The sequence below is a fragment of the Mustela nivalis genome (assembly GCF_964662115.1).
Source record: "Mustela nivalis genome assembly, chromosome: 18".
Classification (NCBI taxonomy): Eukaryota; Metazoa; Chordata; class Mammalia; order Carnivora; family Mustelidae; genus Mustela; species Mustela nivalis.
This window is the reverse complement of record NC_139037.1, coordinates 39,740,073-39,760,147: the sequence shown is the minus strand read 5'-3', so window position 1 is coordinate 39,760,147 and position 20,075 is coordinate 39,740,073. Positions and strand designations below refer to the sequence as shown.

The 20,075-nt window shown below is 40.9% G+C and overlaps 1 protein-coding gene across 2 annotated transcripts in view; it reads right to left on the bottom strand.

The window, feature by feature from the left end:
• The window catches only part of DPY19L3 (dpy-19 like C-mannosyltransferase 3), a 69,980-nt gene that overhangs the window by 9,453 nt on the left and 40,452 nt on the right, over positions 1–20,075 (bottom strand). For both annotated transcript variants that reach the window (XM_082708602.1, XM_082708603.1), the window contains 8 exons: positions 18,579–18,710; positions 16,872–16,973; positions 14,565–14,638; positions 14,228–14,386; positions 11,230–11,352; positions 10,751–10,862; positions 9,845–9,901; positions 5,867–5,949 (listed from right to left, as the gene is read on the bottom strand). In XM_082708602.1, coding sequence (XP_082564728.1) covers positions 5,867–5,949; positions 9,845–9,901; positions 10,751–10,862; positions 11,230–11,352; positions 14,228–14,386; positions 14,565–14,638; positions 16,872–16,973; positions 18,579–18,710 — 842 coding nt within the window. The remainder of the gene's footprint in view (positions 1–5,866; positions 5,950–9,844; positions 9,902–10,750; positions 10,863–11,229; positions 11,353–14,227; positions 14,387–14,564; positions 14,639–16,871; positions 16,974–18,578; positions 18,711–20,075) is intronic.

Here is a 20,075-nt window from a genome sequence, read left to right as displayed (position 1 = left end):
CCCTTCTCCCACCCACAGTCTTTCGTTTTGTATGCTCCTAACTGGCTTAAATGATTCCACCACAATAAATAATGCGATAATGCCACATACTAAATAATGCCCCAAAGTGGCTGTCTTTGGGGCTCACTGGCCTGAACAGATGTAGACTGCCGGAAGGAGTGAAGCCTGGTCTCCCCCGTCTGGCGGAGCATGCGGTAGCGGTGAAAGCTAACCGTGGCTGCGCTATCCTGGTTTCTACGGTCTATCTGCCTAGAGGGTCCCTCGCTGGCCTTTCTGCGCAAGTGATAAACCCGGCGGCTGAGCTGAGAGCAGCCATTCAGATCTTCAGGCTGCCTTCGCATCCCCATTTTGGATTAGAACAGGAGTCCCCATCAGGGCGATGCACAGAGCTGTTTCTAGCATTTACCTGTTTTATAACTGCGGCGGACATGGATGACTACTGTCTATTCATGGCTCAAGACCAAGGTCTCATCTTCCTCCCTGACTCTGATCATACTACTTGGATGACTCACACAGTTCACAAAGTTTTCAAATGTCCAGAGTCCTGAACTGCTTGCTGGGGAGTCACAAAGTTATTCTTTATTCAGTCAAACCATAGCACTGACAGCCTACTGTGTGCTGGCCTCACTAGTGGGGCGCCTGGGTGGCTCAGTGGGTTAAAGCCTCTGCCTTTGCCTCAGGTCATGATCCCAGGATCCTGGGATAGAGCCCCGCATCGGGCTCTCTGCTCAGCAGGGAGCCTGCTTCCTCCTCTCTCTTTCTGCCTGCCTCTCTGCCTACTTGTGATCTCTGTCTGTGAAATAAATAAATAAAATCTTAAAAAAAAAAAAAAGGCAGCTCACTAGCTAATAAGCAAGCAGAGCCTGACACAGCTCCCACTATGGGCAAGCACTTCCAAATAAAGAAGGGTTAGTCTGGCATGTATTTACTAGTGCTTTCTGTGGGCCTTTAGCTATCCTGGAAACAAGACACACCAGACAAGGTCCAACCATGGCAAATCTTGCCTCTCTCCTCTGGGAGCTCTAAGAGCACCTGAGTGTCCCCTCCCCCACAGCAGGTGCAGACCCTGGGAGAGCTGGGTGATGGGTCCCATGGCTGCTGAGAGGCCTTGAGGGAAAAATGAAATAAGCTGTACTCATTTGCGATGTGTTTTAATGTTTGGCCTCATTCAAAGAGTCAGAAAGTTTAAAAGTAATGTGATCTGTTTCAGCTGTTGGTCCAACAATCTTCTGGATTGTTACCAGTCTTTCCCTAAGGTCCTTGGTTTCATTTTAAAGTAGCAAAATACAAGTATCTTAATGCCTATAAAATGAACCAGAAAGAATACTTCTTTGAAAACTACTGACTTCCAAGCATAGCAGAGATGATGTTTATTCGCTTTCTTCTGCTGACTTCGTTTTATATGCTAGCCCCGTGCTAAATCTGGGACATTTCACTGCTACTTTAAATATTTAAGTTTACCCGTAAAGCAAATGCAAAGTAAAACAAACAAGCTAAGTGGAACAAAATGAAAAACAATCACACATTTTCTGAACTTTAAGAAAACCCTAGATACACTGTGTTTTATATTTTCTGTGGTAAACTTAGCAGGCAAAGGGGAAAGGCATCCTTTGTCCTTAACTTAAAATATGCAGTATGGCAGGTGTAATGCTGGCCAGTCTTCCTTCTCAGATACTTCCGCTCACACGGTCTGTGGTCTGTGTCTAAAATAGCTAATGTGCTTTTAACCACTGAATGACACTTCTCTATTATAGAAAAACAAAGCAATTTTTACCAATGTTTGAACAAATGATGTATAAAATGAAAAGATAATTTGTTTTTATAGCTCTCTGCCAAGCTCTATAGCAGGCTGCCCAACCTGCAAACAATTTATTCTGTAAGAAATGTCACTAAATAATGACAAGGACTCACAGGTCAAACGGATTTACATTACATAATTTAAATGTCATTCCAGGAAGACCTGATGGCATTTCGAACAAATAATCTCATTTATTTTTGAAGCTCTAAGCTTCAACAAGTTAATTACTGTTGAACTAATGGGTAAACTGAGCATTATAATATAATGTGTGAACATTTGCTTTATCTACACTTCAAAAATTTATAGAATTATGCAAATACCACAAAATGATTCATTAAATATAAAAGAGGCTTATAGGCATTTAAGGTCTGAACTTAACCTTCATCATATTTAAAATATCCGGTAATTCCTTCTGTTTTGATAAAATGCTAAGGAAGTTTGGGCCATTTTCTTTGTCCTATTGAGAAAATATTGTATATGTGGGCTTCATCACTGAAGAGGCTGCTGCTAGTGAAAAATCTTCTAAAGCAAAAAAAAAAAAAAAAAAAAATCTTCTAAAGCCCTGTAGTTAAAATGTCACATCTCAAAATATTCAAATCTGTTAGAAGTGTCTTAATTGCACAACGTCAGAGAAGAATTTCAGGAACCAAGTCTGAAACATTCAGAGGTCACAAAGGAACGAGGTATGAAGCCCGCCGTTGTGGAGTTTGGCCCCATGGCTTCCTAGTCACACAGAAAGCCCAACAAGGCTCCAGGCTCACTGAAAGTGATACCAGAACGTGAAAAAAACAAAAACAAAAACAAACCCTCAAATACCAAAAAGCCAACATACCAGGTTTTTAGTCTTTGTATTTTGGAAACATCAGCAAAAAGGAGTTAATATGAACATGGGCAATCAAATCTGGTGGGAGCAACAGGCGACCCGCCCATGGAAGGGGTGGGGGGAGTGGCCTCCCAGACCTTCCAGGGAAGGTTCTGGGGCTGGCTGAGACAACATGTCCTCACTGATTAACGAGGGACTGGATCTCAAAGTGTTCTTAATTTTATACTTAAATTTAAATCTCTACTCTAGGGGTGCCGGGGTGGCTTAGTCGGTTGAGTGTCTGACTCCTGATTTCAGCTCAGGTCATGATCTCAGGGTCAGGAGATGGAGCCCTGTGTCAGGCTCCACACCCAGCATGGAGCCTAGGATTCTCTCTCTCCTTCTGCCCCTCTTCCCACCTCTTTCTTTCCCTCTTAAAAAAAAAAAAAAGGCCACCCATTTGCATGTTCATCATCATGTCCTATATATATAGCTGGTGCTCAGTAATGAGCTGCTCAATTGTACTCATAAGTATATGAGCTCAGAGAGAACTCCATGTATCAAGGCATTCAATATTTTCACAGAAATCGAATCCCTCTGGGATGGCCCCTCTGCTGTTAAGAAGTGGTATCCGAATGCCCTTTATCTTCCACGGAGGACATCTGGTTAGCTGATAGAAGGTCATACCCGAGCCCCTCCAAAAGAAAAGAATGAAGTCTTGCTGAGATGATGGAACCTTTCAATTTACCCTCCAGCCCCGAGAAGCCCAAGTGAACAGTGGGCAAGACCTAATCACCCAATGGACGCTCAGGGTCCCTGGCGCACAAGAGCGATGTCTAAGGCAGGCGTTACAGTGGGTCTGCCCCAGTGCTAAGCACGCAAAGCAGAGGCTAGGACATGGCGGGTGAACTTCCTCCTAACGCTTCCTGAGGGAGGTGCCCTGCGCTGTCATGGACGGTCACTGGAGGTTCGCCTACAGTTTCTGCAGGTCACTGTTTCTCATCCTGACTCATCTTCAAGGGCAGCCATCCTGGGATGGAGGGTGCCTCCCTGCCCCCGTATGCGCTGGCCGAAGAGGGGCACGGCCGGTACCGCGGCGGCTGGCTGAGAACAGCAGCACACCGGGTGGAGAGGGGGAGGCACTCCTTCCTCACTGACAAGGCTGGGTCCCCACGGAAGGCCTGGGGGCTGCCCTGAGACAATGTCAGACTTTCAGACACACGCCACGTATCCTCAGGCCCGTTCTCCAGCCCAGCTCCACCCTACTCGTGTCACAGGCACATGTGACCGATAAAAGTACTAAGATGAAAGCTGAAGGTCATATTTTATATTTCAAAAGCAGAAGAAATCTGGGTGAGTAAAAAGAATATTAAATATATTCCCTTGTGTTTGGAATGGAAGGCGACAGACCAGAGCTGATTTAAATGTTGATTTAAACAAATACATTTTGTGTCTAAATAGACCCTATCCTGGCATATATTCATCATCACTTAGCTTATTTCGCGAACATGCCCAGCAGCTATATTTTGCAAAAACAATAATTTGGATTTGAAGAATTTTAAGAGGAAAACAAGCAGGAGTAGATCACAACAGAACCAACATTTTGGAACAATACAAAGCTTTCCAATTGCTGAGGATTTTTTAAAAAGTAAAAAGAAAATGTCTCCATACAGAGGGAGGACCACGTTAATGAGAGGAGAAAGCACAGAACAAAGATCGCTTTCCCAAATGAGAGAAATAGCAGACTAGCAGACAGTCTTCTTTATACCTGGGATATATCTCTCATCCACAATTTTTCAGAACCAGAAATGTCACTTTAAATAATCTTCTGTGAGGACAGGCATGGAAATAGAGGCTCTCTGGTGAGCACACCCAGGCCGACACTGTCAAACACAACCAGGGATCTGCTAGAATGTATGCTGACTGACACTACGACTCATTCCCCTACGACTGGGGAGTGGGGGTGGGCTGCTTACAGCAACGACTGAGGTTGATCTGCCAGAGCTGCCGGCTTTGGGATTCTACCAGAAAGCAGGTGCCCTGCACATTCGTATTGACAGTACAATTTCAAAAACAGAAAATATCAGCCTCACCTTCAGATGTATGTGTCATAAATTTCCAGCTGACTATAGTTAATGCAAAAGTAATTAGCTTTTCTTTATACGAATAACCCTCTTTCCTCATACACAATAAATACTGAAGGAATTATTTACTCTACAATTGTCTGCCATGATTTAAAGTTAAATAAATATATAAAGACAAAGCCTGCTTTGAAATCTCAGCACAGGAAATATATGAAAAATTATACTCCCTGCATCTAGTCAGAGCCAGTCCGACATTGGGACCAAATCCATGTATATATTTTAGACATAAATCTCTATAAAAGCCACGTATTGCACTCAAGAGACCCACGCTATCAAACATTTACCATCTCTTAATACACACGCGGTGCTAAACTGTACCGGTTAGCCAACATCAGTCACGAGCAAGTGCCAATATGGCTGCTAAAATTCTAAGGGACGGAGACGGTACAGCAGATGCCTTCGGAGTCACATAAGATCTGTGACATCTATTTACATGTGAGGAATTACACTGCTGCTTTTTGGTTATAAAGCAGGGAGTACAGTAGTACGGGGCACAGGAATACTGCTCTGGGTAGAAAAGTTTCTTTGTGCTGGTGGGAGACCGGTCTCCCTAAACAGAGTTGGTCCTGACGCCGAATGCTGAGGCAAAGCAGCAGAGCGCAGGCACCGGTAAGACCCGATACAGTTCCAAACAACCATGACGTTCTAGAGGGAAGCCTTTGTAGTTTCAGTTTCCTTTAGCTCTAGGCTTGGGTAGTATGCTTAGTTAAAATGCAAGGTACAAGGAGCTAGTAGGACTCTCACTGTGGTTTACAGTGTCATTTTTACATGATTAGCAAGGAAGGAATACTTCCTTGGGTCAGTAATCACAGAAAATCGGGATGGTATTAAAATGAAAGAAATGATCAAGGTGAAATTGGCTGAGAGTATAAAGCTTTCCTTCCATTATCCTCCAGCTGTTTTCCTCTCCGTGTGGGTTTTCCCCCTTCTTTGTGAGACTGTGGTTAGAGAGAATATTTCTTGGATGGAAAGGAATTATTTCCAAATACAGAGTTTTAAAGAAAAACTTGAAAATGAATGTATCTTCACAATTAGATTCAGAAAAAAGGAAACACCAGGTGAGGTCTACAGTGACTCTTAAAAGGCACTTTACATTTTAAAGGTTAAAAAAAATCCTCTTACTTAATCCAGTTCATCAGCTCCACTGTGTCTGGATCATAGAATTCTCTCAACTCGGAGAGTTCATCCATCATTCCTGGCCAGAACTGAAATTAAAAACAAAACAAAAACAAAAACAAAATCCACCCCCGCACCCACAACTATGGCTAAGATTCAAACGAAAGAGGAGAAACTGCGTAGAACTTGGGAGCTACATGGATAGGACGACAGCAGCAGGAGAACGACCTCATTTCCACCATCCGCCCTCCTGGCATCAGGCGAGCCAAAGTCTGACACCAGTTCCCCAAATGGTCTTGAGCCCAAGCTGATCAGGGTGGGAGGGGTCCTCAACTTTTTAAAAAGAGCTTTTATTTTACTCTAGTGAAAATGCTGTCGTATGTGACGTTCATATCTAGGCCAACGTTAATTTGGAGAGGACAGGAATGGCAGCCACCAGGAAGCTCACAGGGTATCAGACACTAACTTCGGTCGTGCCATCTACCCTCCGAGACGACGGAAAGTGCCCTCCCAAGACAGCACGGCTGTGGAGCTGCGAACATGCTCTGGAACACAGAATCTCCTTCACCCCCACAGCTACCCAGGGAGCTGCTGTTCACTTTATTTTACTCTTCTGCAGATGCTGGCTTGGAGAGATGACTTGACCAGGTCACAAAGGGGCAGAGCTACCGCTAGAAACCTGACTCCACATCCAGCTCCCTCCTCACTGGGATTACAGCATCTGCACTGGAAATTTGGACAAATGCCCTGATGTGTTTTAATGTAACTGCGGGTACAATGGGAGAGAAGAGTATTGGAAAGCAGGACTCTCCAGGAAAATCTGGTGCACCTGAATATTCTATTTATGCCACTGTGGCCTCCTACTCAACTTGAGTTAGTTAAGGTGATGCAGAGAAAGTGTAAACATCCCACTCCGAGCTCCATGGCTTTTCTAACATAACTGCCTGCTTAATTCAACAGTTAATTACATGTTCACTGCTGTATCAAATGATGATCGGCTAAGAAGCCCTGATCATCTATATACACCCTAGGGTGAACAGCAGAATTCCTATGTTGGAAGAAGGCCACTGACAATGGGTCTGTGCTTCATTAATGTGGAGAATGTAGTAACTGTACTTCAGAACCACTAAGTGGAACCAGAGTGGTACCCGACTGGCTGGGGGCTGGGCGCCAGCCCTGTCACTTTATCTTGTCATCTCATCTTCAGCCATTTTTAGTGCTCCTTCTCATCTTGTCCCCTGGGTATGTGAACAAGGAAAACTGCTGGTGACAGAAAACCAGGTATCAGCACTACCGGTTCCAAGTTTTAGAAGAGATGTAATCATAGTGATTCCATGATACCTATGTAATATTTCAGTTGTCCCTATTAATTTCGATAATCAACAGAATGCCAACTTTTTAATGATATGTCCTCATTCCTTTAGTATAAAACATATCGAAATCTATGAATTCAATGGGTATTGCATATTTTGCTAGCTTGGAAGTTGCTGCTGTTAATTCTGAAAATGTTCAAATCTAGTAACACCGTCTTGTGATAAACTTTTTAAACATGATAAACGTGAAAATAAGTGTTGGATCACTAACTGTTCCTTCTAAATGGTATTTCAGCAATGCCAATAAGTTCATCAACACGAGGGTAGTAATTTTATTAAACTCCTGGTTTTAGAGTGAAGTGCATGCTTTTCCCTTTTAAAAAGGACTGTCCTAAAGAGACATACAGCAAAACTGCTAGGAACGAGAAAATCTGAACTCCTCATTACAATTGCTCCATGAACCTCAAAGTCAGGCTTTGAAATCCAGTTTATTTTACTTATAGGTAAATCTTCAACAGCTGTTTTCCAGTTTCCTCAGTTTCAGGGTACTTCTTAATATATGTAATACCTCTATTGTCTTTGTGATTTCACATTTTGAGAGGCTGGAATATCTAGACTGCTTTGTGTAGTGAAAGCTGGACTTTCTCCTGAAGTCCAGGCCTGAGGAGGATGGAGAAGGGCTGAGAAGAGCTACGCTAATGCTAGGCTAATCTCTGGAGGGATTCTTCTGAGTTACTCTCTTACTCAAAGAATGTCTGTGTAGATTTCCTGGAAATGATGGGTTCTTTTGGTGCTATCACTTTTTTTTTTTTTTTTTTAATAGTAATGATTTTCAAGAGGGGTGGGCGGAGGGATTTGGCTCCATGCCAAGGGGAGGCTTCCCAATGTCTGGAGATTTTTGATTGTCAGGACTGGAGGGAGGTGCTGTTGGCAACAAGGGGGTAGAAAGCAGAGTTGTTGCTAAACATCCTGCAACACACAGGTCAGCTATGACAAGGAATTACCTAGCCAGAGTGTCAACAGCGCCAAGGCGGAGAAGCCCAGTTCTCTGCATTAGCCCCACCTAGAGGGCCCAGGACACACACATTTCTGGACTCGACTCCCAGAGCTTCTGATTCAGGTCTGGTTTGGAGTGGGACCCAAACATCTGTGTTTATGACAAGTTCCCAAGTGATGCTGATGCTGCTTCTCTGGGGACCACACTTTGGGAAACAGTGCTGTACCGTGTAGTTTATTTCTCCTACACTCTCCTTCCTCAATTTTACCAAGAACAAGAGACTTAAGTCCTCAAATAGCTGTAAAAAAAAAAAAATCAGTAAAATTCCAAATACATAGCTGACACTTAAGAACTCAGCCTACGCACAGAGTGACTGTAGGAAAGAGACCGTCATAGTGTGCGTACATCGTTAGCGGGAGCCAAGAAGCACAGTGAGCTCAATCTTTCCTGTGAGGAGGGTGTTTTGTCACTCAGAGCCAATGTGGAGAGGTCAAGCTACCTCCTTCGTTATTAAACATACACTCTGTTTAGTCTTTAGTCATTGCTTTCCAGAGCTTTGGAAGAAGTTTCATTTATTTACATGAGAGCTATAAAATTCCCAGAGGCCAGGTGGAAGAAATAACCTATTTCTATGTTTTCCAGTATCGGAGTTAGCACAGCGCTCTGCCTGCAACAGTAGATGCTTTGATAGATAGGAACACGATAGAGCATAAATTTTTGAAATATTTACAGTAGAATCATCCAATATAGTGATGAGCAAACATGATTTTTAGCCTAAAACGTTTGGCTTCAGATAAAATCTTATGTGAAAGTATAAGCAAATAAAACCAAACGCTGAGCTGCTCTAGCTGACCCTCTCCTTGGGTGACCCCCCGTAGCACCCCCTTCCCCCAGCCCAAGTGAGGGGCTATACACAGTAGAGTAGGACATCTATTGTTCTAACATAAAACCAAATTTGAAGGAAAAAAAATACGTCAGATTCCTTAAAAAGAGGGTAAAAGCTCAACCAGATAGCAAGAGTCTGGGCTCCCTGCCCAGGTACAGATTCAAGCCTCTAAATTTCAAAGATGTGACAAAAGGATCACGAAATAGCCTGACTGGTGACTCCTTGTCTCTTGAGGAGCATTCTCAAAACGAAGCACAGTTAAAGTTATTTCAGAAATCAGTCACCTGAGAATACGAAGTTCATGATTTCCTACTCAAACTGAAGGACAGCTCATGAGGCTAATCTGGGACCATATATACCCAGCCTCTCAAAGATGATTTTAAGCATCTAATGAAATATGTAGGTTAAAGTAAGATGCATTTTAGGATCTCTTACTCTCTATAAGGCAGGTAACAGGGAAAAATTATTTTTCTACTTTATTCACCTCAGTATAGGTCTGAAAACACCTTTCTTTTCAGAATTTGCATCAGCTTAATAGTAAGTCAGAATCAAAATTAATTAGAAAAATTAAACTGTAGTTGTTTTTGCTATAATATTTTTACTTGTTAAATACTATTTGGGAAACAGATCAGTTTTCTTATCAATGCCAAGTGCCTTCATGAGAAGCAAAGGAGATATTTGTAACCTCTGCAAATCATTCCATTTGCCAATAACAGACAGAGTACATTGAGTCAAAGCAATTATTCTGCTAGATTAATGATGGAAAGAATGAGGAAAATCAGTCTTACCTTGTAGCACAGATACAGCAGTATTAATATCGGTACTGAATATCGCATTATACATATCTATATAAGAAAGACATTATTTAGATCACAGGTATTTTTGCCTTACAGTTTTGCTTTGTAAACACATAACTTCTTTCTTTTTAAAACAACAAAAATGTCCTTTAATGGAGCATGAGTCTCCAATTTGCCCAACAACTAAGTCAATGTTAGGGTCTGATTACTCATGAGATACTCATAGCTTCTACCATATTGCCGCCTTGTGAATATTTAGGGGAGAACAACTCAAAACTACATATTGTCATAACTGTACTTATTGTCATAACTGTACACTTATATATGCTCTAAGTATAATTTATAATGATAATAATAGTGATAGCTCCGGATAATGGGGTTATTGATGAGTTTTAATTTTCCTCGTATGCTTACAGTACTTCCAAATTCAGTATAATGAGCATATCTAAGTTACGGTTTGGGAAAAAAACAAATGATTTAAAAAATAAAATTAAGATTCAGAATAAAATTATTTAAAAAATAACTCCTTACAAAATCATAAGATGTCAGGGCACCTGGATGGCTCGGTTGGTTAAGTGTCCGATTCTTGATTTCGGCTCAGGTCATGATCTCAGGGCGGTGAGCTTGAGCCCTGCGTTGGGCTCTGCCCGGGGCATGGAGTCTGCTTAAGATTCTCTCTCTCCCTCTCCTTTTGCCCCTCCCCCTTCCCCTGCTTGCACTGGGCCCCCCCAAAATATAATAAAATAAAAAATCATAATGTGTCAGTTATCTATTTTCAGCAGTCTCTGTTTCATCAGACTGGTGAACAGGCAACTACTGAAAACAATAGGAACTGGCATGAAAGAAATCCTAAAACTCATAAAAATGAAAATGAAATAGCAAAGGGACAGCACTGACCCTCTTTGGGTTATAAAGACGGATCGACCTCAGGAGTAACTCCCATATCTCGGGGCTGCATAAGCCGAACGATGCGAACACACACATGTGTGACGTCCAGAGGTACTTCATTCTGGAAAGACAGAGACAGGAGAGGTGGACCCATGCCAACTGTGGACAGACCCGCAGTGTGACGCAGCTGTGCCGTCTGTGGGAGGAAAGTCTGACTGAGGCTGTGTGGGCCCGAAGGGTTAGTTATGAATTTCATTGCCTTTTGAGAAAATCATATAAGTAAAAATGGAGGGTTATTAGTAATGAGGAAAAGACTGGTTACTAATAATATTTAATACTAGAGAAGATGGTAAACAAGGACATTTTTATGGGAACCATAATTATCAGTGAAGAGGACTGTGAGTACCTAAGCTGCATTGCTAAAGCATGTCAGGTAAAGAGTGATCGAACAAAAAAAATCAATCCAGCAAACAGGTAAAAAAAAATACCTCATTGTACTCAATGCCAAGAATCCAAACAGAATGGTATGTATTAGGTTGTAAGCGGTTTCTGGTTTCAGGAGGATCGTGCACTTCCCCATCTGACCCGGGGGTTGCTGGCTTGTAGAATCACTGAATAAAACAGCACACATACAAAACTGAAGCTGGATACATCATTTTAAGTTAGTTAAATCTTTTTTAAAGATACCAGAAACTTATGCCTTCATGTATTTAGAAATGTGTTACTGCTCTAAGATAAAATGAATCAACATATATCAAAATTCTGAATTTGTGAGGATAAAACTGTTATAATGCATTAATAACTAGAATACAACAAATTTCATTTTGAGTAAAAATTTAGAATGCTTTAACCCTTTAAATTAAAAGGAAGTAGAAAAAATTCTTTTGGGATCACTTAAATTACAAGATTTCTTTAGAGATATTTCATGAGTTACTAGCATTTTACAAGTTTTTACAAATAAGAAAAGAGAAAAACAAATCCATAAACATGGAAATCAGTTCCCTTCTGAACAAATGATCACATTTTAGCCACCCAATACCCATTAAAGATCTCTAACATGATTTTTTAAATCAAATTTGGCTACATTAGAATAATTAACCCAGAAAATGAATAATAATTCTTTATCATGTCAACACTCAATTCATATTCTATTTTCCATTAATGCCACTGCTTTTTTCAGGTGGTTTCTTTGAATTAGGACCCACGGCTTTCACGCTGCATTTCATCAATGTCTCTTTAAATTATTTTCAATCAATACAAGTGCCCTCCACTTGGAGGTCGTTTTTTGGCAGAAGGAAATGTATCATTTGTCCTTTAACTACTCCCACCTTCTGGATTTGGCTGATTGTCTCCTTGTGGAGGTGTTGAATACATTTCTCTATTCCCATGCTCCTTATAAACTTGAAATTAGATCTAGAGGTTAATTATTAGAGCCAAGTTCATTTATTGTGGCAAGAACACTGCACGGGGGATATGCTGTACTCTAAACTCATCACACCGGGGAAGAGCGCACTGTCCTATCTCATTGTCTGAACCTTAGAGACTCTGAGATGGGCGAGTGAGTTCGGCCATTGCACCTTCTGCTGTCAAGGGGATATGGAAACAGCAGGAAGGGCTGCCAGTTTAAGATAAAACCAGTACCTTTACAAGGCCCCACTTACCCTTCATAAAATCCAATAGACCTGGGTATGTATGATGCTTCCAGGCTACTAGAGAGTATTTCCTAGAAATCCTTTCACCACCCTACATTCCCATGAAAATCAAACTGATATACTCGGGGAATTTTCACCACTGGTAATAACCTTTACTTAGATGTTCTATATCACAACCCAAACTCTGGCTTCTATGTTGCTACTGAAAGAGTGCTCCAGACAAGGAGAACATATGTTCTCATCTCCCCTTGATACCTGAGAGAATTTTGCAACACCTCTCCCCATCTCCCCCGCCAAGCTGGAAAGCTCGAATCAGTCCCGTGAACACAGAGCCCCTGAGTTAATCCCCACACCGTCCTACCCTTTACACGAATGCAGATGTGTCGGGTAAACATAGTAGTATCATCCTTCCTAGTACTAAAATGATAGAAATACTCTGGATACTTGGCATTGATAAAATATCCTTCAAATGACTTAACAGTTATTTAATATTAAGATACTATAATTCTTACATCACTTTAATGAGCTTTACTTTAATGCTTTTCTTGTAATAAGGTTCTGATACCCCTACCTGGTAGATGAGGATGCTCTAAAATCTTTACCTACAATCATACAGCAAGTCGGCTTGCAGAGACGGCTCATAGATTCACACTGAGCACGGCAGACATTTTCACAAAAGACTGCAGGCCAACTGAACTTCCTGCTTTGCATGCAGTCTAGAGTCCTGTCGACACCTGGCGTGTCTGGAATAATATTAAATTACACTGTCTAGAATAATTTCCATCTATTTTCACAGGGCTAAATTTTATCTTGGGCAAGATATCGGGCTAAGAACACTTCTGAAAGATACTAAAATAGGTTATAGTCAATGAAGTATTTTCATGGTTCAATGTGGCTTCACTCTTAATAATCATAAAACATCTCAACTGATCTGGACTCGTGCTAATGCCCTTTCCCAGCACGGCTCTCTGGTGGCTGCGAATCACAGCTCACCAGCACCTTAATTGGCAAGATAACTACAGAGAAAAGGGCTTCCTTCTGAGCTTCATTAAGTTTTCACAAATGACAGTAGCTTCAATTTCTTACACTTAATTTTCTTTCAATTTAACATGGGTAGTAAATGCAAAAACCTCCATCAGCTTTGTAGGCAGGTATTCTACAAGCTTTAAAAAAGTCTTTATACTCCCTCACTCTTTCTTTTAGCAGACGAGTAGACATGTTCAGCCTTTTAGACACAGTCAATTATTACTGAAGACTTTGGCAGATGCTAACAGTTACAGTCCACTCCCCTTTTACAAGCCCCTGAGCAAGATGCAACAAAACACACAAGAGTTAACTCTTGATATTTCATGAGCAATAACAAAGGCAGCTAGAAGAAAGGTAGAAAAACAACAGGAAATTAATAACGAGAACAAAGCAGAGATTCTGAGTCAGTAACAACACCAGCGAATGACAGCTAAAATCTACAAAATATTCTAGGAGAGAGGCAGCATTCTAAGTACTATTATTTTAACTTATTTACTCCCCACAAAACCCCGCAGAGTAAGTCCCCTGGGTATCCCCATTCCATAATAAGGGCAAGAGAGAACTGCTCAAAGAGGACCTTGTTCCCAGACCAGTCTCTACTGCATTGCCTTTTTGCTGTCTCTTATCTGGTCAACCCTTAAATACTCGTGTGGGGTCCACTCTAATCTGATTATGATCCCCCTTTGAGCTGAACCATACTACCCTGTCTGAGGTCTGATATTTTGAACTTCAACTTTTTTCTGCCATTTTTCTCTAACACAGATCAAGTTCATTAAAGCATGGGAGAGGTTGCTGAAACATGCCGTACCTGAGATTATGGAAGGCGACAGCTAAGGCTGCCATCACTGTGATGGACAGAACAAATATGTAAGCATAAAAGAGGAGAGTATCTGAAAGCCTTCCGAAGGTATTGAAAGGTAAGAGGCCAAACGCTTCTTCACACAGGTATAGATTTGCATCAAAATCTCTAGGGAACAAACGAAAAGAAAGCAAAGTATTAAATTCAGTACAAGACAAGTAAACTACACTTTTTTCCTCAAAATGAACCTGGATTTTATAGTTGAAGGCATAATGATAACTTAAGTTTTAAAGTCCCTGCTGATTCAATATAAAAAAGCAAACATAAATTTTAAATTCAGTCATACCTTGTTGCTCCAAACCCAAATTTTGCCTTCAGAAATTTAAATATGTGTTCGTCTGACTTCAGATCAAGAATTTTCTATCAGGGAGGGAGAAAATGAAAATTGTTATGAGTGCCTTATGCGTGGTTTCCTGATAATTTCCCACTGAATACACATATTCAGTGTCCAGTTTCACAGGATTGTGTGCACATGTGTTTATAAAATCAGCAAATATTCTCAATAGTTGTTAGAAGTGAGGGATTCTTTTTTTTAAAGACTGTATTTATTTGACAGAGAGACATAGCAAGAGAGAGGGAACACAAGCAGGGGAGTGGAAGAGGGAGAAGCAGGCTTCTTGCTGAGCAGAGAGCTCAATGCAGGGCTCTATCCCAGGACCCTGGGATCATGACCTGAGCTGAAGGCAGAGGCCTAACCCACTGAGCCACCCAGGTGTCCCAGAAGTGAGGAATTCTAACAGGAGAACTTTCAAGCTCCCTCTGTTCCTTTTGTTCTTTTTTTTAAAGCAGAATCATTTTTTCAAACCATCTTAACGTGTTAGTTCAACATGTAAAATAGATAAAAGATGAGCTTCTTTGGTCTCAGGGAGAGGGAGAGGGCTGAAGCCTGGCAGAGTACAAATGTTTTGATCAGAAAACCAGTGATATGATGATCTAAAACCTCAAACAAATACAGAGCCCACAGGGCCTGTCTGGCTTTGGGGTTTCTGTCTGCAGACACAACTGACAGAAGACTCAGCCACACAAAGACAATGGAGGCCCCCGTGGTGGCCTCCGGGGGAACTGACAAACGCCAGTGCACATCATTAGTGATTATAACTCATATAATTTTATTTTTACTATATGGCTTATAAAAATCCATCGGCCATAGATGGATAAAGAAGTTTTTTACCCATAGATGGGTAAAGATGGGTTTAAAAAACCCATAGATGGGTTTCTTTTTTACCATAGATGGGTAAAGAAGTTTTTCCTTCTGTCAGAAGGAAAATGAAGATAGAAAAGAAAAGATGAATCTGGGAAGTGAGGTTAGTACCTAAAATATATTCGCTAGAGATGAGCCACAAATTTGGGCTTACACATTAAACTAGCAAATGCAGACGGAGATAAAAGCACAGGTTCTAAGATTAAAACAAACCAATTGCTCAAAAGAGATCCTAACACTCCTAGAACTGAGACTGAAGAGAAATTTTCCCCATGGCTACAGTAAAAACAGCAGGAGTCTCAAAGAAGATTTTTTCTAATTCCTCTCATTGTACATAGTTGGCAAGACATCAAGTACAATTCAATAGATGTTATTCTTCGGGAAGTCAAGAATCAATGGTCCGGGCAGGCAGCTCTCTCCTGACTTAATCCAGGCACAGATCACTGAGTATCTAGAGTGGGGGAATGGATGAACTGCGTATCTTTCAGCCAATCCCTCAGAAATGCTGATTGCTCTGCACAAATAAGCTTTTGATAAGTACTGAACTCTGGGGTTTAAGAACAGAGTGACAAGGACCCAGAGTGGAAGTGTTTAATGCGGCTGGATGAGTAAGAGTCTTTGATAGTCAACAGACAGGAAGAGGGACTGCCATTCTCCTATGGAAGAGAAGGAGTCTGTCATGTACATGCAGATGTCTCCTGTCCTGAAACCAGCCTTCTAGGAGGGGCAGAATCATCTTAATAAATCACTGTGCTTCGGATAGTACAGTTAGTTCATTTATCTCCTTTTTCTCAAAGTAAGCTTCACACTAAATGTGGGGCTCAAACTGACGACCCTGAGACCAAAAGTCGCATGCTTCACCAACTGAGCCAGCCAGATGCCCTGCCAGTTTATTTAATTTGACCCAATAAAAAATCACGTCATCTGTTTTTGGTACCACAGTGCAAGAAAATGCTCTCTTCAAAAGCAGAATTTTTTAAATTTAGAGAAACACTTAATGCTTTTAAAGTTGAGCTTTTACAAAAAGTTTAATAACTCAGAAAGTGAGTTCAAGCTAGGACATATTAAAAAGAGTGAATAGGGGCGCCTGTGGCTTAGTCTATTAAGCTTTGGCTCAGGACATAATCTCAAGGTCATTGGATCAAGTCCCATGTCAGGCTCTGTGCTCAGCGGGGAATATGCTTCTCCCTCTCCCTCTGCTCCTACCCACCTCCACTCATGCTCCCTCTCTTAAATAAATGGATAAAAAAAACTTTAACAAAGAGTAAACAGAAGTCAGTCACTAAAATCAAGAAAACAACAGTTACTGAAACAAAGTTAAAGCTAAGCTTGTTACAAATAAAACTGGAAATTCTGTAGTAATGTAAATTAAAGGTCATTTTATTAACCTACCTTTATAATATTGTTGAGGAAAAGTGTCAAACATAAAACTGCAAATAAATGTAACAACAGTTTCCCAAGCCTATTTAGGAAGTTTCCAGTCTTCAGATTTTTCTAGAAATTAAAACAGTTGAGTTTTAATCCTTACGTTACTTCATAAACATTTAAGATGAGATTACTTCAGGATTTAAAACATTAGATCATGCAACATAGAAAATATATGTGGAAAATAGAACCTAATTTTTATGAGGTTACAATGTCTTAATATTTGTACATTTCTAACATAAGAGTAAATGAATTCCTTAATAAAAAGCTTCCAGGAGCACCAGGGTGGCTCAGTCAGTTAAGCTGCTGCCTTTGGCCCAGGTCATGATCCCAGGGTTCTGGGACTGAGTCCCGCATGGGCTCCTTGCTCAGCCGGGAGCCCGCTTCACCCTCTCCTCTCCACTTGAGCTCTCTCTCTCCCTATCTCTGTCTTTCTGTCTCTCAAATAAATAAATAAGATCTTAAAAAAAAATAAAGTGCCTCCTTAATTATTTCACTTAAAAAAATTAATAATAATAAGCTTCCTAAGATCAGAAAACTGTCCTTGTCTTTCTTTCTCTTTTTAAGACCTTTGCAACCAGAGTATGGAGTCTGCCAGAAGGTACTCAAGATACACTGAATGAACAAATCTTGCGATCACTGACCCATTAATTCATGTAGCACAGACACAGCCATAACCCAATTAAAGACCTATCTGTATAAAAAAGGGTAAATTGTGCTCTTTGATATATAATGGTTTTCTTACAACCCTTAGATAACTTTACAGATTAAGATATTAAATATAATATCTAAAGAGTTAAATTGCATGATGTTTATTTATAATTAAAGTTAGAATGAATGAGAACTACTGTTTCAGATAATCAACTAAAGCCTGTTTAAAAGTCGTTGTGACAGCTTGGCCATGACAGCTCTCACTCCAAAGAGAAAGGATTTATTCTTCCCAAAGCAGAAAGTAAAACAGCTTCTTGATATAAAAGTGGTTATGAGAAATGTTTCTCATATGCTCATGAGAAAGAAAACAGGCTTTATGACACTATATGAAGAGAAACAACGGACTCTTAATTAAATCCCATGTAACTTTAAGAAATCTGAATTACTGAATAAAGCCAAAAGATCAGGCCAATGTTTTCAAACGTGACACCCTAGGAAAGGTCCCCATACTTCTAAATTTAAGTCCTGTGATTCTCGAGATTCTGAGTGAATTTTAATTCACTTACAAACCAACAGCATGATATGGAAGGATGGGGTGAAGAGCTGCGCGGCTCCATCACTAATACGGTGCTGCCAACTTAAAAGACACCGCGACGAACACCCCCCCCCCCAAGCAATAGCTTCTTCTTACTCTTGAATTCATACACAATAAAATTTAAAGATTTTTGCTCTTTTATTTCAACTTTCTATCAATGGCATTCAAATAAACATCTTTGGCTAATCCCTGAACTAAGATTCCAATTCTCTAAGAAAAGAAACATGTCAAAACGAAGGGATGGCACAGCAGAAAGCTACAAAGCAGAAATGCTTTCCCATGCATGTTTAAAAGACACCTAAAAAATGACCTCAGTGCTTTTCAGAGGGAATGTGGTCAGACATTTTCCTTTGTGTGCTGTATGAAAATAAGGCCCAACTACCCACAGAATTAAAAAAAAAAAAAAAAAGGACACAAATATGTCCTACCTGAAGTTTTCTTGCTATTAATACTGAAAGGTTGAAACTGATAAGCAGCGATCCGAGAATCATAGAATTAAAAAACTGGAGGATGCAGACCAGGAGCAAGCCTGTCATCTGGATGCCATACAGCCACGTCGCCTGCAACAAGGGAAGATGAGATGGTGAAATAAATACATGGGTTTTATCAAGAGACCAGCACATGCTGACACGCTGGCTGGATACATTTCGAATCACAAACAACACAGGGGGCTTCAAGCAGTTCAGTCTAAAAACAAGTCCCCCAAACCGAATCATTTACATCCTGTATTTATCTTTGAATTATACAGAACTTAAAATCTTGTAGTATTAATTAAGAAGAGAATAAACAGATAATAGGAAGTACAGGTAGCAAACAATGGCATAAACATATTCTGGAAACGGGCAAATGCAATCTGCAGCCTTCCATTTTCTCCAGAATTCTTTTATAGTTACTGTCTACAGTACTTCTTCATATTCTGTGATTTCTGAATGTTCCGCACTGCAGACCTGTGTCCTTTATTGCTGCATTTCCTGTGTGTGTGCTGACTTAGATTAGATGGACAATTCCTCCCAGAGTGAGGCCTTTGACTCCCTGCCTCCTGGGTCTGGAGCGGGCAGCACAGTGCCGAGGTCAAGAACGTAAGCCCTGAGGTCACTGGCACCTGTGCTAGCTATAGCGCTGATTCTGATGCAAACCAGCTGTGGGGCCTTGACAGGCTGGCTGGGGTTCATGCAGAACAGGGGTGATGACACCTTCTTCAGAGCTGCCGTATCGGCCTGGCATAAGGACTGGATGCAGTGATGTTTTAAAATGCCTAGCACATAATGAGCTCTCACTAAAGACCGCTCTTGGTGTAGAAGAACTGCTGACAGGTTGATATTGACAGATGCAAAACTCAACCAACTTCAACACAGAAAATATGCCACAAAGAAAAAATGACAGCCTCTAATAAACAGCTGATACATTTTTTTCTTTTTAAAAGACTTATATATTTACTCGAGAGAGAGAGAGAACACAGGAGTGTTAAGCGAGGGGTCTGGGGAGAGGGTGAGGGAGAGAGAGAATCCCAGGCAGACTCTCCACTGAGCGCGGAGCCAGAGGTGGCTCGATCTCAAGACCCCGGGACCATGACTTGAGCCAAAATCAAGCATTGGACACCTAACTGAATGAGCCACCCAGGTGCCCCAAGACTTGATACTTTCTCTCCTCTTTGAAATTGGACAATTCCATACTCTTATTCGCTTATGAAATATTCTGCTCCTATCAGCAAATCAGATTTCCTCATAGTTTTGTTTTCTTCGCCTCAAAGGAAACAAATCTCTTTCTAGCACCTAAAGGCCTGGCCTGCCACAGTTCAGTGCTTTTGGTTGGTGTTAACAGAAATTTGGAATTTAGGATTCTAAAGATACAATACTTTATTGTAGGAGACTTAGAAAATCCAGGAAAACATAAAAAGAAATAGTAATTGATGGAAAGGTGGGCTC